At 41.2% G+C, this 19971-nt stretch overlaps 1 protein-coding gene across 2 annotated transcripts in view; it reads left to right on the forward strand.

Moving 5' to 3' along the window:
- Positions 1 to 228: 228 nt before the first annotated feature.
- Positions 229 to 19971, forward strand: part of LOC121535054 (microtubule-associated serine/threonine-protein kinase 3) — a 51305-nt gene continuing 31562 nt past the window's right edge. The window contains exons 1-7 of one of the 2 annotated variants that reach the window (XM_041841745.2): positions 229 to 584; positions 1753 to 1784; positions 10879 to 10967; positions 13403 to 13475; positions 16513 to 16533; positions 16685 to 16763; positions 19557 to 19714. In XM_041841745.2, the coding sequence (XP_041697679.2) occupies positions 546 to 584; positions 1753 to 1784; positions 10879 to 10967; positions 13403 to 13475; positions 16513 to 16533; positions 16685 to 16763; positions 19557 to 19714 (491 nt within the window). In that variant the 5' untranslated portion in view covers positions 229 to 545. Of the gene's footprint in view, positions 585 to 1752; positions 1785 to 6958; positions 7379 to 10878; positions 10968 to 13402; positions 13476 to 16512; positions 16534 to 16684; positions 16764 to 19556; positions 19715 to 19971 lie in introns of those variants that run through there. The other variant, XM_041841743.2, reaches the window with a different exon arrangement.

The raw sequence follows: 19971 nt of genomic DNA on the forward strand, positions 1-19971 counted from the left end.
CTCCTTCAAGTCGATATTGTATTGATTAGTAAATGAATAAGGGGTACATGAAAGACAACATCTGAGTGGGATTTTAAGCAAAAAGTTGCGTCTTCTCTTCTCTCAAACACAGAACATGGGTAGATATATGCAGAGAATGAGAATGTAAATATAATGGAGAACTGCAAATAGGACATTAGTGCATATCTTACCTGATTTTAAAAAATCCCCATGAAAACTTTCAACTAGTGAGACAGGGTTGTAAAAGGTTGCATAGGATCAATGGTATATAGGGTCCCCGAACTGAATGAATCGGCCCACTGCCACCCTTGGCGATTTGTCGGAAGTCCCTCCCTGCACATTCATTCACAATTCTCACTGCTGATCAGGTCAACTGGCAATTAAACAAAATCTTCCGTTTTGGGATGAAACCGTTAATCGCGTCCGCGATAGACGTGTTCAGTTCTCTTCCAGTCGCAGTGATGCCTATAAGACAGGAGGACGCAGTATGAGTTGACTGAAATTGGAAAAAGGGAGTCAGCGGTATTGTCATAATTTATACTACAATGGACGAGCCAAACATTCTCAGACGTCGTGGGCTTCAGGTAAGAAAGCCAATAATAAAAAAACATCAGCATAGCTATTGAAGATTGATATGATAATGCTTTGGAGTTGTGTTTTTGCATTAGAACATTAATGATGGGCCTACACAAACAAGTGTTGACCCACATTAGGGCAAACATGCGTTTCTCTCTAGGGTTATTTTGTGATTGTCAATTGCTGTTTACTAAACGACATAATAAACTGTTTACATTGGGCGCAGTGTTATGGCCCCCCAAAGCCAGTTTTTGGGGTCACAAATTATGGATATCTCAGAGCAAATTCGCATCTCATGTATTGTGCCACATTGTTTTGAAATGGTCATGAATAGGTTACAGTATCGATCCATTCTACACACATGAATGATGCGTGCGTTTGAGTAGGCTTGTGGATGCGCAAGTGTAGTTAATAAATCAATTGAACCACAGACCGTTTTTTTCTACAGGCAGACAATTTTCTACAGATTGAATGTCTTATTATTGCCAACACTAGGTTGCTGTGGTGATATGGGCGCTGAGCTCAATTGAATTCAGGGATGGATGATTGGTAGAGAGGCATCCCTTTATGTTCACTTATGTGTCCTATATCCAGTATAGATGAGTCAATTCTAGTCCTTCCGACGGCTCAACGTGTTCAGTTGTTTTTCATTCCAACCAATTACTCAGATAGCGGCGTAGCTGTTAAAATCGCTTCAGCATTGTTTGCTCTAAACCCATTATAAAAGAGATGTTGGTGGAAATGTGCTTGCCCCAATATCCAAAATAGGTGTTTTCATTTTATTATATTGATTTGGTTTCTCCATCTTACATGAGCCTGCAATGAGAATGTGCTTTTGGTTGTGAAACAACTTGCTTTTATCTTTGAAAATACAGCACACTGAGACATCATTTTCGGCATTCATATGCTCTGTACATTATCATGCACATTCTACATACAAGGGCTTCAGAATTAGAGCAAATAGAACAACCTACATAATGGCTATGAATGAGAAGACCTACTTAAGACATACAGAACTAGGCCAGAGCTATAATATCTTTACATATAGGAGGGGAATGAACAGCAGGGGACATAGCTGTCATAGACTGAGTTCATAATCAAACAGCCTTTCCCTCTGCAAGACTATCTTTACCGCCATTGTCACCATTTTAATGAATCGATCTTTCTCAATTGCAGAAAGAGCTGAGCCTTCCACGAAGGGGGAACATGTAAGTATCACTAAAGATCATCACTGGTTATCTCTACTCTTGTTACAAAACTATCGGGTGTCATAAGGTGTTATCTGTCAACAATTTGTCACAGTAGCAGACATTTACTTGGCACTTCCATGAGGCAACACCTCTTAAAAAGCTGCTTGTGAATTGTCTGTAGGCAAATGTGGTTTCACACTCCAAACCAGTTTTGCGAGTGCTAGTGCCTTGAGGTGGCAGATAGGCGTTAACGTTAGTCAAATATTTGGACATGTTAACAAACAGTGGTAGATTGAATGAGAATATACACTGAGCATACAAACATTAGGAACACCTGCTCGTTCCATGACATAGACTGACCAGGTGAAAGTGATGATCCTTAATTGATGTCACTTGTTAAATCCACTTCAAATCAGTGTTGATGAAGGGGAGGAGACAGGTTAAAGAAGGATTTTTAAGCCTTGAGACATGGATTGTATATGTCTGCCATTCAGGGGGTGAATGGGCAAGACAAAATATTTAAGTGCCGGGGCCTCCGGCAGGTCTAAGGATTTGAACCCTGGCTCCTGTCGCAGTTGGCCGCGACCGGGAGACCCATGAGGCGGCGCACAATTGGCCCAGCATCGTCCGGGTTAGGGGAGGGTTTGGCCGGCCGGGATGTCCTTGTCCCATCGTGCTTTAGCGACTCCTGTGGCGGGCCGGGCGAATGCACGCTGACATGGTCACCAGTTGTACGGCGTTTCCTCCAACACATTGGTGCGGCTGGTTTCTGGGTTAAGCGAGCAGTGTGTCAAGAAGCAGTGCTGCTTGGCAGGGTCGTGTTTCGAAGGACGCATGGCTCTCGACCTTTGCCTCTCCCGAGTCCGTACGGGAGTTGCAGCGATGGGACTGTAACTACCAATTGGATATCACAAAATTGTGGAGAAAAGGGGTCAAAAGTAATAATAATAAAAAAAACGATTTAAGTGCATTTGAACGGGGTATGGTAGTAGGTGCCAGGCGCACCGGTTTGAGTGTGTCAAGAACTGCAACGCTGCTGGGTTTTTCCACACTCAACAGTTTCCCGTGTGTATCAAGAATGGTCCACCACCCAAAGGACATCCAGCCAACTTGACACAACATGGGCAGCATCCCTGTGGAACGCTTTTGACACCTTGTAGAGTCCATGCCCTGACCAATTGAGGCTGTTCTGGGGGCAAAAGGGAGTGCAACTCAATATTAGGAAGGTGTTCCTAATATTTTGTACACTCAGTGTATAGATACATCTAATCAAATGTACACCCACACATTTTATGAAAGGACTATACATATATTGTTTATAGTATGCATGCACATCCAATGAGTTGAGGTCTTGTCAGTCTGGAAATAAAATCTGTATATGCGATTCAATATCAATAATTTCGCATATCATGCATTGAATTCTACATTTACATTTACATTTTTAGTCATTTAGCAGACGCTCTTATACTCATGTTTGTAATGATATGTCAGTTAGAAATGTGTATTTGCCCAGTGACCCTTGGCATGTTATTGTGTAGTCATAGCCTATTGCAGAGCTCCAAGATGAGGCGCTGGCATATTCCATAGGCGTGCAATCAGACAGATATATTCTGTTGTGGGCTTCTTATCGACATAGTCAGACAGTAACAGGTGTCATCAGGGCCGGCTCTAGCCTTTTGAGGGCCCTGAGTGACATTTTGCCATGGGGTGGAGAGTTTTAAAGGTAATTTCCTGCAATTCTACACATTTTGCCATGACTTATGCCATGTTAATGGTATCTGAGTGAGAGTGACTAACAAAATAAATGGGGGGCCCCCTGGAGGTCAGGGCCCTTGGGCACGTGCCCTGCGTGCCTAGTCTGTATTCGGCCATGATTGCTACAAGTTTAGATCGCTGCCTAGACTAATTTACCAATCTTAAAATTGTTAGCTGAAATGGCTAATTGAGTGACTGTCAGTGACTGACATAAGAAGAGAACAATTGCTGATGCACAACCAAATGTTCAACTTGCACCTTGTGTATTCTACTATTCTAACTCTCAACAGTAAGTTGTGACCCCGACTGAGTTCCCCCCCCAAAAAAAAATAAGATACATGTTGCAGTTATTAAGCAAGTTTTCTGCAGTTTTACACATTTTGCCATGGGGCGCAGAGGAAATTGTAAAATTATTATTATTATTTTGGGGGTGGGCCCACTAGTGGCCTGGGGCTCTAAGCAACAGCTTATGCCTGGAGCCGGCCCTGGGTGTCATAAAGAATGGAGCATAGATATAGATATGTGTGATTTGTGTATGGAATGGAGAATTGAACTCACAATGGCTTATAATGGGAAAGTCTTGTAAAATAGATTTGAATTGCTTATTGACAGGTCTTTCTCAACATATAGGCTAAATACATTATTTGTTGATCATTTCTGTCCCGCGTTTTTATAGAAGATGAATGATTTATTATGGAATGATAAGAAATAGGCTACTTTAATGGATGCACTAGGTCATCTTTTATCAACTTACCTGAATCTTTTTGAAATAGTCATGACCACATAGGTCTACAGTGACCACGTTTACATGCCCATAGTATTCCGATAGTAGCTCATATCCCGCTTAAGGTCTTATAAGCTGTTTACATGCACCTTTGATATCTCGCTCACGAGTATCCCTGTAACCATGAATAAACAGAATATTCCTCATTTTTAAGTTCATATGGGTTAAATGGAATAGTAACTAAAATATGGACGCTGACTGTAGGCCTATAACCTCTCACATGTAGCGTAATATAATATTAACTCCTGTGGAATTATGCATTTCTTGCAGTAAAATGATACAACAAATGTACAAATGGGCATGTAACGTGTTATTTGACACTGTTATGCAAGCAGACAGTATTTCAACCACATAAAATATGCACCCAAGATGAACAGAACGTGTCTAATCGTTTTCTCAGCTTTTCATTTCCTTAAAACCCGTCAAACTGTTGACATTTTGATATTTTGCACAGGACCAATCTTTCCACTGTTTTGGAGTTATTGCGTTTTTTCCCTGTCCCTAAACGAAACAACATGCAACAACTTCACTTAAATATAAATGCAACAGTTTCAAAGATTTTACTAAATTAGAGTTAATAGAAGGAAATCAGCCTATTTAAATAAATTAATTAGGCCCTAATCTATGGATTTCACATGACTGGGAAAACCGATATGCATATGTTGGTCACAGATACCTTAAAAAAAAAAAGGTAGGGGCGTGGATCAGAAAACCAGTCAGTATCTGGTCATTTGCCTCATGCAGCGCGACACATCTCCTTCGCACAGAGTCAGGCTGTTGATTGTGGCCTGTGGAATGTTGTCCCACTCCTCTTCAATGGTTGTGCGAAGTTCCTGGATATTGGCGGGAACTGGAACATGCTGTCGTACACGTTGATCCAGAGCATCCCAAACTTGCTCAATGGATGATGTGTCTGGTGAGTATGCAGGCCATGGGAGAACTGGGACATGTTCAGCTTCCAGGAATTGTGTACAAATCCTTGCGACATGGGGCTGTGCGTTATCATGCTGAAACATGAGGTGATGGTGGCGGATGAATGACACGCCAATGGGCCTCAGGATCTCATCACGGTATCTCTGTGCATTGAAATTGCTATCAATAAAATGCAATTGTGTTCATTGTCCATAGCTTATGCCTGCCCATACCACAACCCCACCATGGGGCACTCTGTTCACAACGTTGACATCAGCAAACCACTCGCCCACACAACGACATACACGCTTGTCTGCAATCTGCCTGGTACAGTTGAAACTGGGATTAATTCATGAAGAGCACACTTCTCCAGCGTGCCAGTGGCCATCTAAGGTGAGCATTTGCCCACTGAAGTCGGTTATGACGCCGAACTGCAGTCAGTGCAAGACCTTGGTAAGAATGACAAGTACGCAGATGAGCTTCCCCGAGACTGTTTCTGACAGTTTGTGCATACATTTTTCAGTTGTGCAAACCCACAGTTTTATCAGCTGTCTGGGTGGCTGGTCATAGACAATCCCGCAGGTGAAGAAGCCGGATGTGCAGGTTCTGGGCTGGTGTGGTTACACGTGGTCTGCGGTTGTGAGGCCGGTTGGACGTACTGCCAAATTCTCTAAAACGACGTGGTAGAACATTACATTATCTGGCAACAGCTCTGGTGGACATTCCTGCAGTCAGCATGCCAATTGCACACTCCCTCAACTTGAGACATCTGTGGCATTGTGTTGTGTGACAAAACTGCACATTTTAGAGTGGCCTTTTATTGTCCACAGCACAAAGTGCACCTGTGTAATGCTCATGCTGTTTAATTAGTTTATTGATATGCCACACCTGTCAGGTGGATGGATTATCTTGGCAAAGGAGAAATTCTCACTAACAGGGATGTAAACACATTTGTGCACAACATTTGAGAGTAACGAGCTTTTTGTGCGTATGGAACATTTCTGGGATCTTTAATTTCAGCTCATGAAACATGGGACCAACACTTTACATGTTACGTTTATATTTTTGTTCAGTATAGATTACTAATGGATTCATTCTTTCACTGTAAGACATTATTCTGGTGAACACTACTTTATTTAGTCTTCTGGGGCAACAAGTTATGACAGAATAGAAGCTGCATGTATCTAAATATAGCCTAGTTGACAAACAAATGGACTACCTAATGTTTGAAATTATCAGAAACGTATCTAAATAAGGGGTGAAAGTAGCCTAAGCTGTATCAGCAAAATATATTATTATGGAAGTATTATGGTGGATCAAACTGCGCAGGTGATTTGTTTGACAATCAGATGAAAACATCATCACACCACACCCATGATATTCGAAACTGAGCCTGCGCAGACTGCGAAAAACAACAGCAAAGGGGATACGGTGTCGACATGCCACAGTATCCCTTCTAACATCAGCATGTCCCTGGCATTTTATCCGGGTTTCTCATAAACGGGATTCAAGCCTTTTCGGGTTATTGTAAACGGGATGATGTTTATATGCGTCAACTCAAAAACAGAATACTTTAATATCCCGAGTAATAACGGGATATTTGTGTGCATGTAAACGTGGTCAATGACATTCAAATCGATGTGAAACCCATGATCAAACTTTTACATGAGCGCAACAATCCTCCAAATGACAACTTCCTCCCATCGGCGGCAATACCTCCTCCAACCGATGGGCTGACAAAATTAACTGCACAATTATTAGCTGTGGCTGGAAAGTTTTTTTTTTTGATCAGTTTACATGTTTTTGAGATTTAGAAATATGGATAATGTTGTGCGCGAAAGACAATGTAGTGCGCGAAAATTCACAGGGAATAAATAAAGCGATGACGGCATCATTTACGGTTGCTTTCTTGCCTGAACTGCCACGGGTATGGAGTCAGATAGTGCTAACCATTGTCGGAGTTTTTGGTTTCGGACTCCGAGGGCTTTCCGCAACATTTCCGAGTAAATAACAATTATGTTTCTCAAGAGATAGTGGACATTTACCAAATTTTATTTAAAGTATCACCTTGCATCATGTCTGATCAGAATTACTACTGGACCGTCTTGCCCAGCTACAAAACAAGTTTTGTGACTGGGGCCATGATGAAAAGATCGAAAAGGTAATCTGATTTTCTTCTATCATCCGATTTGTCAAACTATTTTAATCAGTGATAGTGTAAGACTTATGAATGGGACCCGCGCAGTTTAGCCTATTGCATGTCAATTGTGTTAGTCAAAGCAATCACCAGGCAACAGACCAAAATGACGTCGCTTATTAAATATGCTTTTTGTTGAAGATTTTCTCTAACAGTAATTTTCCCATTCATAACAATAGCACAAATTGGCCTTTGCTTTCATGTTGTTCACTCTGCTTTCGCGTTGTGTTCTCTACTACAGTATTTGTCGGTTTACATCTGCCCTAGTTTTGTTTTTCCGATAGAGAAACGTGGCCATTGTAGACAATGCGGTTATTGTTGCCTATGTATTGTCTTATAGAAGCAGCAGCTGTCCATAGGGACACAGTGTTCTTCATGCAGAAGGCTCACAGCTTGTTCATTACAATATAGGTCCCTCAAACTCAACTCTTGACAATGAAGCCAGTTCCACAGCTTTTTTAAAATTGTTCCCCTCTATTCAGGGACAGATTTAGACCTGGGACACCAGGTGGGTGGAATTCAGGTAGAACAGAAAACCAGCAGGCTGCAGTCCAAGTAGGGTAAGAGTTGAATGCCGCTGGTATAGGTTATACTATAGTCTAGCTAAATATGCAACCTGGACTCAGGGGTAGACGTAACATAGTAAACGGAATCCGGGATACTGAAATTAGTATATGTAGTGCTGAGCGATTTAACCAACATTTAGTAGTTTTTGTTTTTTAAACAACTAATTGATCAACGTCAGTTAAATTATTTGAATTCCATTTCCTTCAGGGTTTTTTTCTGTGAGCTTGATGTGCAGTTTCTGTAGAGATAAATCGGATCAAGCCTGAATTGTGAGATGTAGTAGGGAGTTGTAGTTTCCAACAGGGAAATATTCGACATAGTTTAGCACAGTAAACATGGTATTTAACTACAATGACCATAATCCATTGTGTGCCCACTTAAACTTGTCCGGTCTGTGCGGGGCAGACATGGATACTGAGAGAAGAGCGAACGCGCGATCGAGAGGGATAGAAAGCAGTTGCTTTGCGAGCCTGAAAATACATGATCTAAGTGATTGATAGTTGGTATTCAGCAGTCATAAAAGTATGCCTTGTTTACTTTGAAGAACTACTAAAATCATTTTGTCAGACCACATAGGCAACAGCTCTATAGAGATGAGATGACTTGGAATTAAATAATAAAGTCATCAAATAAAACAAACTTTTTATTAAAATAATGTGAATAACTGATGGGCAGTAATGGGCAGTCACCACCATCATGGGTCTTTTATTAAATGTTTTATTCAGTGTTACAGCATTCATCCCACATAATGCATAGTTCATTTTAATGTCCCCAAAAAATATTCGAAACCGAAAGGGACAACTGTGATTTAATTTTTAAATAATCGAACCGAAACTGAACTGACCTCTAAAAGCACTAATCACTCAGCACTAATGATATGATATATTAAGTTTGGTATGGTATATATTAATTTGTCGACGTCGTCATCCATTTCGTATGATATGTTACGAATTACAATTCGTATGATATGTTACGAATTAATTTGTGGATGTCCATCATCCATTTCGTAATATATTTTATGAATTTGCAATACGTTACGAATCTCAATTTGTTGTGGCTAACGTTAGCTAGGTGGCTTATGTTAGCTAGGTTAGGGGTTAAGGTTAGCGTTAGGAGTTAGTTTAAGGGTTAGCTAACATGCTAAGTAGTTGCTAAAATGCTAAAGTTATCCGTGATGAGATTCGAACACACAACCTTTGGGTTGCTAGACGTTCGTGTTCTACACCCACCCACCTTTTGTTTTTGCCTTAAGTAAACTTCTGTCTTTATATAACCATACCAAATGTAACATATTATACAGATTTTATTATGTTACGTCTAGTGTATGAGACCAAGCTGAAATATAAAGCAAAACTGTATAATTTACCCTTTTAATAGCTGGGCAACAGAACACATTTCAGCAAATAAACGCCCGTTTCAAATAAACGCCGGGTCTAAATAAATTGTTTACGAGGTTACCATGAATTGTTTACGAGGTTTAATGTTTGATGTTACATAAAAAAATTAACAATTAGCTATGCAAATGACTAAAAGCTGTGTGCATTAAAGCTGAAATATGTAACTTTTGGGGCGACCTGACCAAATTAACAGAAATGTGAGTTATAGATATGACATTCTCAATTAAAGCAAGTCTAAGAAGCGGTAGATCTGTTCTATGTGCGCTATTTCTATGCTTCCCGTGCTTAAGTTTCGTTTTTGTACACCAGCTTCAAACAGCTGAAAATACAATATCATTGGTTATGGAAAATATATTTGACAGTGGTTTAGATGGTACAATGATTCTCTACACTATACTTGCTTGTTTGTTTTGTCACATAAACTGAAATTAGTCGAACTATTAGAATTTTATCAACCAGGAAATGGCAGAGCAATTTGTGCATAGTGAGTGCATCTTTAAGCAAATAAACGCCCTGGCTATTAATTGAAGTTTTATGGCATTCACATGAATTCCCTATTTAGTGATATTAACTTTATAGAAAAAGCAGGGTAAGCATTGAATATTTCTTGGCTCTCTACATTTCCCTAAACATTTTGTATAATTAAAAAAAACATTTTGTAGAAAAGGTATTTCACTACAGTAGCTTACATTGGCGATCCAGTCAATATGTGGCCTACATGTTTGGCCATAGCCTACTACAGTTTTTTAGAATCCTGCCAGTGGATGTGGACAAATCTCAAGGTGTGTCTGACAGCTAACACCAGCAGTGTCAACAGCCAAGCATTCACCACAATCTCTGTTTGTTCATGACAAATCTGGCTATTTTTTGCACAAGCAATACAGCTTGTTGATAGACTGAGACAGAAACCATTTCTATTGACTCCGAGCGTTTTGGTTGTGATTTGATTTCACCTTGGCAGGTTGTTTTTGCAAATTAACATCGGTTATGAAACAATTGACCTGGATAGATCAAAGTTTGATGAATTAATAGATACATTTAAATTAATTTTATTACAAGGGGATCTTTTGTATTCTCAGTCGAGTTCTGCTATTAAACAAACATCTCTCCCAGATCATGTCTTTAGTGTTGAGGGCATGAATCTGATCTCCATGGAGACTGGTGGGGACACACCCTGCAGACACTGTGGCCCTCTAATAACATAGACAGAGTTTTTAACCAATGGACTGCTGAGCTAACTAATTTGGGTTAATCAAAGTTGTCCAATTCAACCAAATTAGATGGTAATTACTGCCCTGCCTACATTGTGATGGAGAATTCTAAGCCAAAAACAAAAGGGCCAAATTATTTTCCAAAACACAATTTGAATGATACATCTGCTGTATCATGAGTTGTTCTCAAAACCTGTGGTGAAATGTAAATACTGTATCATATATAACTGTTTAGATTCCACTACTTTAATGTGTCACTTAAAGCAATTCTCTCCCTTTCTCCACACAGTTGCCGTAACAACAAGAGAAGAAGTCTGGCAGTCGGGACAACCTCGCCCACACTCTCCCGACCACTCTCACCTCTCCCCCTTGCCACAGGTAGGTGTTGTTGTTGTCAGCCGTCTCTGCACTGCACTCAGCATGCGATAGAGATACCAGACCAATCAGCATGAGATAAACACATAGCAAACCAATCAGCATGTGACATTAGAGATAGCAGACCAATCAGACCTTTCCAGTGCAGTGTGCCAGCAGAGCACAATGCACACAGACACAGCTAACCACATGATGATATGTGTTCAGAGTTTTCTCAAACAGACAAATGAAAATGCAGCAGCTGAGCTGACGAAGCTCAAATTACTGTTTGGCTTCTGTTTTGAAGCTCTAGTTTCCGAAGAAGTTCATGTACAGTGAGGGGGAAAAAGTATTTGATCCCCTGCTGAATTTGTACGTTTGCCCACTGACAAAGAAATGATCAGTCTATAATTTTAATGGTAGGTTTATTTGAACAGTGAGAGACAGAATAACAACAACAAAATCCAGAAAAACGCTTGTCAAAAATGTTATAAATTGATTTGCATTTTAATTAGGGAAATAAGTATTTGACCCCCTCTCAATCAGAAAGATTTCTGGCTCCCAGGTGTCTTTTATACAGGTAACGAGCTGAGATTAGGAGCACACTCTTAAAGGGAGTGCTCCTAATCTCAGCTTGTTACCTGTATAAAAGACACCTGTCCACAGAAGCAATCAATCAATCAGATTCCAAACTCTCCACCATGGCCAAGACCAAAGAGCTCTCCAAGGATGTCAGGGACAAGATTGTAGACCTACACAAGGCTGGAATGGGCTACAAGACCATCGCCAAGCAGCTTGGTGAGAAGGTGACAACAGTTCGTGCGATTATTCGCAAATGGAAGAAACACAAAATAACTGTCAATCTCCCTCGGCCTGGGGCTCCATGCAAGATCTCATCTCTTGGAGTTGCAATGATCATGAGAACGGTGAGGAATCAGCCCAGAACTACACGGGAGGATTTTGTCAATGATGTCAAGGCAGCTGGGACCATAGTCACCAAGAAAACAATTGGTAACACACTACGCCGTGAAGGACTGAAATCCTGCAGCGCCCGCAAGGTCCCCCTGCTCAAGAAAGCACATATACATGCCCGTCTGAAGTTTGCCAATGAACATCTGAATGATTCAGAGGAGAACTGGGGGAAAGTGTTGTGGTCAGATGAGACCAAAATCGAGCTCTTTGGCATCAACTCAACTCGCCGTGTTTGGAGGAGGAGGAATGCTGCCTATGACCCCAAGAACACCATCCCCACCATCAAACATGGAGGTGGAAACATGATGCTTTGGGGTTGTTTTTCTGCTAAGGGGACAGGACAACTTCACCGCATCAAAGGGATGATGGACGGGGCCATGTACCGTTAAATCTTGGGTGAGAACCTCCTTCCCTCAGCCAGGGCATTGAAAATGGGTCGTGGATGGGTATTCCAGCATGACAATGACCCAAAACACATGGCCAAGGCAACAAAGGAGTGGCTCAAGAAGAAGCACATTAAGGTCCTGGAGTGGCCTAGCCAGTCTCCAGACCTTAATCCCATAGAAAATCTGTGGAGGGAGCTGAAGGTTCGAGTTGCCAAACGTCAGCCTCGAAACCTTAATGACTTGGAGAAGATTGCGCAGAAGTGGAGTGGGACAAAATCCCTCCTGAGATGTGTGCAAACCTGGTGGCCAACTACAAGAAACATCTGACCTCTGTGATTGCCAACAACGGTTTTGCTACCAAGTACTAAGTCATGTTTTGCAGAGGGGTCAAATACTTATTTCCCTCATTAAAATGCAAATCAATTTATAACATTTTTGACATGCGTTTTTCTGGATTTTTTTGTTGTTATTCTGTCTCACTGTTCAAATAAACCTACCATTAAAATTATAGACTGATTTTTTGTTTGTCAGTGGGCAAACGTACAAAATCAGCAGGGGATCAAATACTTTTTTCCCCTCACTGTATCACTATCTCCCTACTGCGAAACCAGAGGGGTTTGTATCGCTTTAGGGGAATAACTGATTAAATATACTTCACATGAAAGAGATAAAGGTTTCATTCATGGTTATTGATTGTGAGCCTGTGGCGGATTTATGGAATCTGAGACTTGTTATCCTCTTCCATTGTAACAAGCGGACAGACAAGCTTATTTTCATCATAACAAATCCGGTTGGCCAGACAGTTAATAAAAGTTTAATGCTACGGATGGAGTCGAGACTTATCAAGGGAGCGTGCGTTAGGCCTATCACAAAAACCCTGTCCTCTCCAGACCACATGGTCGTAAATATGCGTCGAGTTTATTGAATTCTGTTCCACCTGAGACTGATTTGCTTTGCATTTAGGGTCGCTTGTCCTTTTACTTGCGTCATCAGCTCCCAAGAATGACAGCAAACTGCAGTTATAACAACATGCCCTATTTCTTCATTATTAAAAACATGTCCCAGTGATAAAACTCTGACAGTCTGATTGTTGTGTTTCAGCTGGAAGTAGTCCCCAAGAAAGCTCCAGAAATGTCTCTGCCGGTGCCTCGGCCAACTTCCAGTTTGCGCGCAGGTAAGAAAAAGTCCAATCTTCCTTTCAACAAATACAGTTTAATAGAAGCAATTTACTTTTTAATTTGACGGTATTATTGAAGCTCCAAAAGTATTGGGTCATTGACAAATGTTTTGTTGTTTTGGCTCTGTACGCCAGCATTTTGGATTTGAAATGATATAATGACTGAGGTTAATGTGCAGACTGTCAGCTTTAATTTGAGGGTATTTTCATCCATATAGGGTGAACCGTTTAGAAATTACTGCACGTTTTGTACATAGTCCCCCCATTTCAGGGGACCAAAAGTATTGGGACAAATTCACTTATGGGTATTAAAGTAGTACAAAGTTAAGTATTTGGTCCCATATTCATAGCACACAATGACTACATCAAGCATGTGACTCTACAAATTTGTTGGATTCATTTGCTGTTTGTTTTGGTTGTGTTTCAGGTTATTTGGTGCCCAATAGAAATGAATGATAAATAATGTCCTGTCAAAAAGGATAGATCCTCCCAGAATTGTATAGGAACGAGATGGTTTGGTACAGTAGGTAACCTCCATCACTCCCATGACAACAGCAATGCATCAAAAACCTCTATTAATGAGGAGGACGGTGCTTTAGAGCGAATCCAGCCGAATGGCTCTAGGGGCACTCACGGGACATGGGACTTGGCATTTGTCAGTGCGATTAAAGGGAGAGTCACTGTGCAGTGCTCACACTCGTTACTTGGGGCTGCCATTATGATGCGATACAGACAGAGCCTTATGTCGAGTCTGTCAAGCTTCACATTGACTGTAAGCAAGCCCACTACTGGATACAAGCATCCACTTCAGTGGTAAACAGTGCAACCTAGTCAGGCTCGAGGACGGTGAGGTAAAGCCTTTTCCGGTACAGTATCAGTGTACCATAAGCCCTAAAGATAAGTGGGGGAAATCACATGGAACTTTTTAGCCGTGCGCAAGGTTGCGTTAACTTACATGACACAGCTAAATTTACTGAGGTTTCCGAGATGCCGATGTAGACAGATGCTGTGGCTGCACTATGTAAAGTGATGTGCTGGGATAGTTGTTGTCCTACTCATAGATTGCAGTCTGTTGTGTATGCAATTATTTGGCCATGGAAACAACACCATGCGAGAAATACTGTCACAATAAAGTGGGTGCTATGGGTATCATTCAATCAAAGCTGTTATCAGAACTTTGTTATGGTGGAAAATTCCCAGGTTATGTAAACATTTTCCAGGTGCTGCAAGAAAGTGTGTTTTGATTAATGTACTAAAGCAAATGTTTTCCTGTGTGAAACAAGAAGGGACTCAACTGTACACTACTTATCAAATACAATTCTCCCATTGTTTTGGCTTACCCGGAAACCTCTGTACACGGGTATTGATTGATTAAAGATCAGCATATCAAAACAGTCTCCCTTTACCTTCCTCTCCTACCTTTTAATATTAAATAATATCACTATTGTTAACCCCTTACACTCGTGGAAATTGGCCTATATGGATAGGGCTAAATTGAAATGTTTCTAACATAATTATAGAACGCATACGCATGACCATGGTTGCAATTGAAAGAGAACACTTTGGAGATTATGGGGAAAAAATAAGACAAGGAAAAATGATTACAGGGGTTTGAGTAGGAGGTCTAACTGGTGTCCACACACCTCTCCAAACTTCCATTGAGGAAGTGTTTGGAACACAGCCTTGCATCCCCACCATCGCACAATTATGGCCTATATACAATTACTGTTGTTTACGCAATCCAAAAACGTTCCATTTAAATCGCAATCTTGATCAGGTGGGCATCATTTGAAAGCTTATTCTATTGACAACATGGCTAGCTAAGTTATAAAATACGATCGTACGGTGTTAGGCTTTCAAAAGGCACTTCAGACAAACAGATTGTAATTTTGGTGCGCATAGAATGGAGTCATGAGTGCATTGAGTGCAAGTGCGTGTTCTGTGGCAAATTTTCTTCACAATACGACAGAGGCTCATTCTGTTCAGGACAAGCCAGGGTATAACGCAGGTCATCCTTGTACCTGTGGATCAAACAAAGTGATCATAAACATTGATACTGTAAATTACATGAGTTTTCAAATATGGAAATGTGAAGTGCACATTTGGACTCCTGGGTGTGTGGTTTGCTTGTATGACATCAAAGCGGTATTTATTATAATCCTCAATGTCTCATCCTTCAGAACACATCGACTCCTCTCGATTTACAGCATTTCCCTCAGTCAGACAACAACAAATGTGCAAAAGTAGCCCAATTTAGCAGGAGGGATGGGGGGGATCTTTTTGTTGCGCGCAGTGCTCAAGTTTATAACGGCTGTCAGTCAAAACCCATAGAGCGCTGTGAAGTGGAGAACCTGAGTTCTGACGTCATGTATAGCATGTTACTGTACAGCCACTGCGTTCCCATTTAGGCGCTTATCAATGACAAAATCTGCCATTTTCAACCCGTATACGGGATGATGGGACCTATGAGTGGAAAGGTTTAATAATACATCTGAGATATGAAGCGAAAGAGACATATTCCAGCCGACTAATCCTTGCCCTGATACCCACAGAAACCCCAATCTCATTAAGTCAGACCTGATTTGTCGACATGTCAGTCAAGCTGGTTTTACAGGGCGCTAACCTGACACATGAGGAATATTGTGCCACACTTGCCATTATGGATCGACTCCATCCTTAAACCTGTCAGGGAAATGGGGGGGGATGGGCCCCAAAGTGACATGTCTGTCAACATGGAGTGTCACATTTAGTAAATGAGGAAGTTGTGGTGAGGTGGGAGATTTGGCTAGGATGTAAACCAAAGTGGTTGAGCTGAAGGGTAGTGAAGTGTGTGTGTGTGTGTGTGTGTGAAATGACTCATTAGGCAGGTGCCAATGTGTTCATGGCATTGTGGTCTGATATCAGCTCGGCAGGTGTTCAGAACCTTGACTCCAGTCTGTGAGCTTCTGACAGCTTCACTGTGTCACTGACTGTTTGTTTTCTGTCTGTCTGTGCGTCTCGGTCTCTCTCTCTGTCTCATAATGTGATGAACCAGCCACCTGGCCCGCACTGAAAGGTAGGAAAACATTGTATCCTTTTTTCTTCTTATGTCAATTAAATTATACTTCATTTAAACATATTAAACAGCCTTTGGTAGTGCTTCATGATTTAACTCTCAAGAGGATATGTAAGAAATTTAAACGCTCACAAGTGCCATGTCTTTCCAGAGCGGATGGGCGAAGATGGTCTGTGGCCTCCGTCCCCTCGTCAGGCTATGGCACCAACCCCCCCAGCTCCTCAGTGTCTGTAAGTCGTCCCTCTCTTCCTCATTAAATATGTAAGCCCTTCGTCCTCAAAGACCAGCAAGGGAGCGTTTTGCCTTGTCGTCAATACTCTATAACTGTCAATCAAATGACTATGGAGCAACACCACCTTGTACAGTAAACCCATATGACATGTAGCTGTTAAGTTCAGTATTTAAGGTTAGTAATAGAAAGTAAGTCCAGGTAAGACATTTTATATAGTAGAAGACCGCTAAACAGGAACCAGGGTAGACGAGGCACATGCAAAAAATGTCATTTTTTGGGGACTTGTTTGGGATATTCTGTGTCCTTTTGGGGGTTCGTGTTGCATGTTCTGTTTTAGGCGCTTGTCCGGGATATTCTGTGTGTGTGCCTTGTCCTTGTTCCGGGATGTAAGTCTCCTGGCCTTGACATGGCTGTAATGGTTCACCACAGAATGGGATTAACGTTCATCTCTATATTGTCCGTTGGCAGTGTCCCCTATAAACAGCTGAGTGTCCATGGTGTTCTTTCAGCACAACTGTGAATTATGTAAACCAGCTGTGGAACAGGGTTGTAAGAGCAGAACACATGAGTCACCTCATGGGAGAACAGTAATACTGATGAAACGCCTCGCAAGCCCTTCTCATCCATCTTAAGCTTTTTGCCAGTGTTTTGGCTTGAGGGAGGTATGGTAGAGCAGAACTTAGGAAAATGACTACTTTGTAGTTTTTGTACAATGATTTATTCATTAACCCCCATGATTAAAAGCCCAAAATGACCTAATTTGAAGTGAAATCCTCACTTATCTTTTCAGTTGCTCAGGGCATTGGTTGTTTGCTTTGCACTGCTTAACATAATTTCTCCAAGGTTATTATAGTTTGGTATTTTTATATTCGTTTTTATTGTCATTCGTTTTTAATTATCCCGGCCGCGACCGGGAGACCCATGGGGCGGCGCACAATTGGCCCAGCGTCGTCCAGGGTAGGGGAGGGAATGGCCGGCAGGGATGTAGCTCAGTTGGTAGAGCATGGCGTTTGCAACGCCAGGGTTGTGGGTTCGATTCCCACAGGGGGCCAATATGAATAAAAATATCAAAATTATGTATGCACTCACTAACTGTAAGTCGCTCTGGATAAGAGCGCCTGCTAAATAACTAAAATGTAAATGTAAAATGTAATTAGAAATTCAGTTTAGTTTCAGTTAGTTTTCAGACCTGATTTGCTAGTTTTTATTCCATTTTAATTGTAAAAACAATTATATATATACATTCTTAGTAAAGTCTTTGACTTTATAATTTTATAATAAAATTATCTCAATGTGACTTAGATTTAATAGGAATAGCGCTGAGACTAGTGCAAAAAATATGTGTTTATATCAATCCAATCCTTTTCAATTTTAATAGTACATGTAACAAGAATCAAGTTAGCTACCTGTTGATAGTGATGCACAAGCTAGGTATGAAAAGCTTGAAATGGCCATTTTCTGACTGCATTTACCCACCAGATTCAGATCCTCCAAAAAGCTTGAAAACCCCATTACATTTTTTTGCCCAAAGTTTTGAAAAAACAATACAACTGAATATAATTCATGATGGTTTTTATTTAATTTTAGTTCGTTTTGGAGTCAAAGATAGTTTTAGTTTTTCATACAGGTTTGTTAATTATTTTATTTCAGTTTACTAAATCGTTTTTTCATGACTAGTTTTGGTTTACTATAATAACCTTGTCTCCCAGCACCATTTCAGTGTGGCGGGACCCTTTTTCCTAGCTATATTTTCCCCAGCCTATGATAATTGATCACCTATTGTGGAAACTCAGGTTAATAATAAACCCTAGACCTGTGAAAAACGGCATCACCAGCCAGACGAGTACTGGATGACATTGCACAATACCTCGTACTGCACTGTATACAGAAAGTAAAACCAAGGGCAACTAAATCTGTCAGCTGTGTCTGTGTCTGTGTCTTGCGGCATTGTTTCCTTATTTTGGAGTTGTCGAAAGACACCCCAGCCGGCGGACAAACAAGACCCATTCTATCCAGGCCCCTATGGTTGGGCTGTGATTTTCGATGGCTAAATGCATGGCTTAGGCAGTGAGGTCAGTCCCTCCCCTCCCACACAATACCCCATTCACTGCCCGTTGTCAGTTAACTCATTATGTAGCGCTAGGCACGGACGCCTCTCCGGTTTCCTCCTCTGAGAAAAGGTCAGATGATCCTCGCCTCCTTCAATGAAACACAAGCTTCTGGACGCTAATAAATTCCACTGTCTGCGTGTCGCACATTTGGTTTTAAATGAAAATACACACTGCCAACTGTGCCTCGGGCTACTGGGGAAACCAATACTGGTTCTGGTGACACACTGAAAGCTCACCAAATCCTTTTTTAAAGACCAAACTGGATGCAGGATGTCGTGCGCTTATTGCACAGTTCCACGAAATCCAATTTAGCTTGACATTTAGTTGGCTCTATAGAAACATCAGACAATTCAGCTACTAAGCATTATGCATCGTCTTCTAATACGTGGCAAGGCGATGTTATAGCCTACTATTTTCAGCCATGATCTCATTTATCTTCAGAGCTGACCTAACCTGAAAACACTGTTTTGTCAGCACTTTTTTAAAAATCAACATAGATAATGAGTTCACAAAGGGCGTTGATTTGATTGCATGTACACATTTACAGGAACTCTAGCTTGTTGTTGGTGTATCAAGGCCTCAGGGCCCCATGTTATGGGAAAAAAAAAACGACTTTGTTAGAACACATACTGATCTCTTTTTCTTCCCCCCTCTCTCTTTCTCTCTACCTCCTCCCCCAGTCGTCGTCCTCCTCCCAGGAGCTCTTGCACCAGCTGCCCTTCCAGCCCACGGCAGATGAGCTTCATTTCCTGTTTAAACACTTCCGGAGCACGGAGAGTGTGGCGGACGAGGAAGGGCAGCCCTCATCCCTTGTGAGGCTCCGCTCCCGCAGTCTTAGGTAGGCACACCACCAATCAGACCACCAACACACTTAAAGTTTGCATTTATTAATCTGCACAACAGTTGAAGTGTTAAAGGAAAGATTCAAAATAAAAGAAAATTGTATTGGTCACATGCGCCGAATACAACAGGTGTAGACTTTACTGTGAAATGCTTACTTCGATTCACCCATTTTGAATGTTATATTGTTTTTGCGCATCCCTCATTTAATGTTTTCATGTGTATCTGAGCTATTGCCGTTCAAGCAGGCAGAAA

Source organism: Coregonus clupeaformis, chromosome 21 (genome assembly GCF_020615455.1).
Source record: "Coregonus clupeaformis isolate EN_2021a chromosome 21, ASM2061545v1, whole genome shotgun sequence".
NCBI lineage: Eukaryota > Metazoa > Chordata > Actinopteri > Salmoniformes > Salmonidae > Coregonus > Coregonus clupeaformis.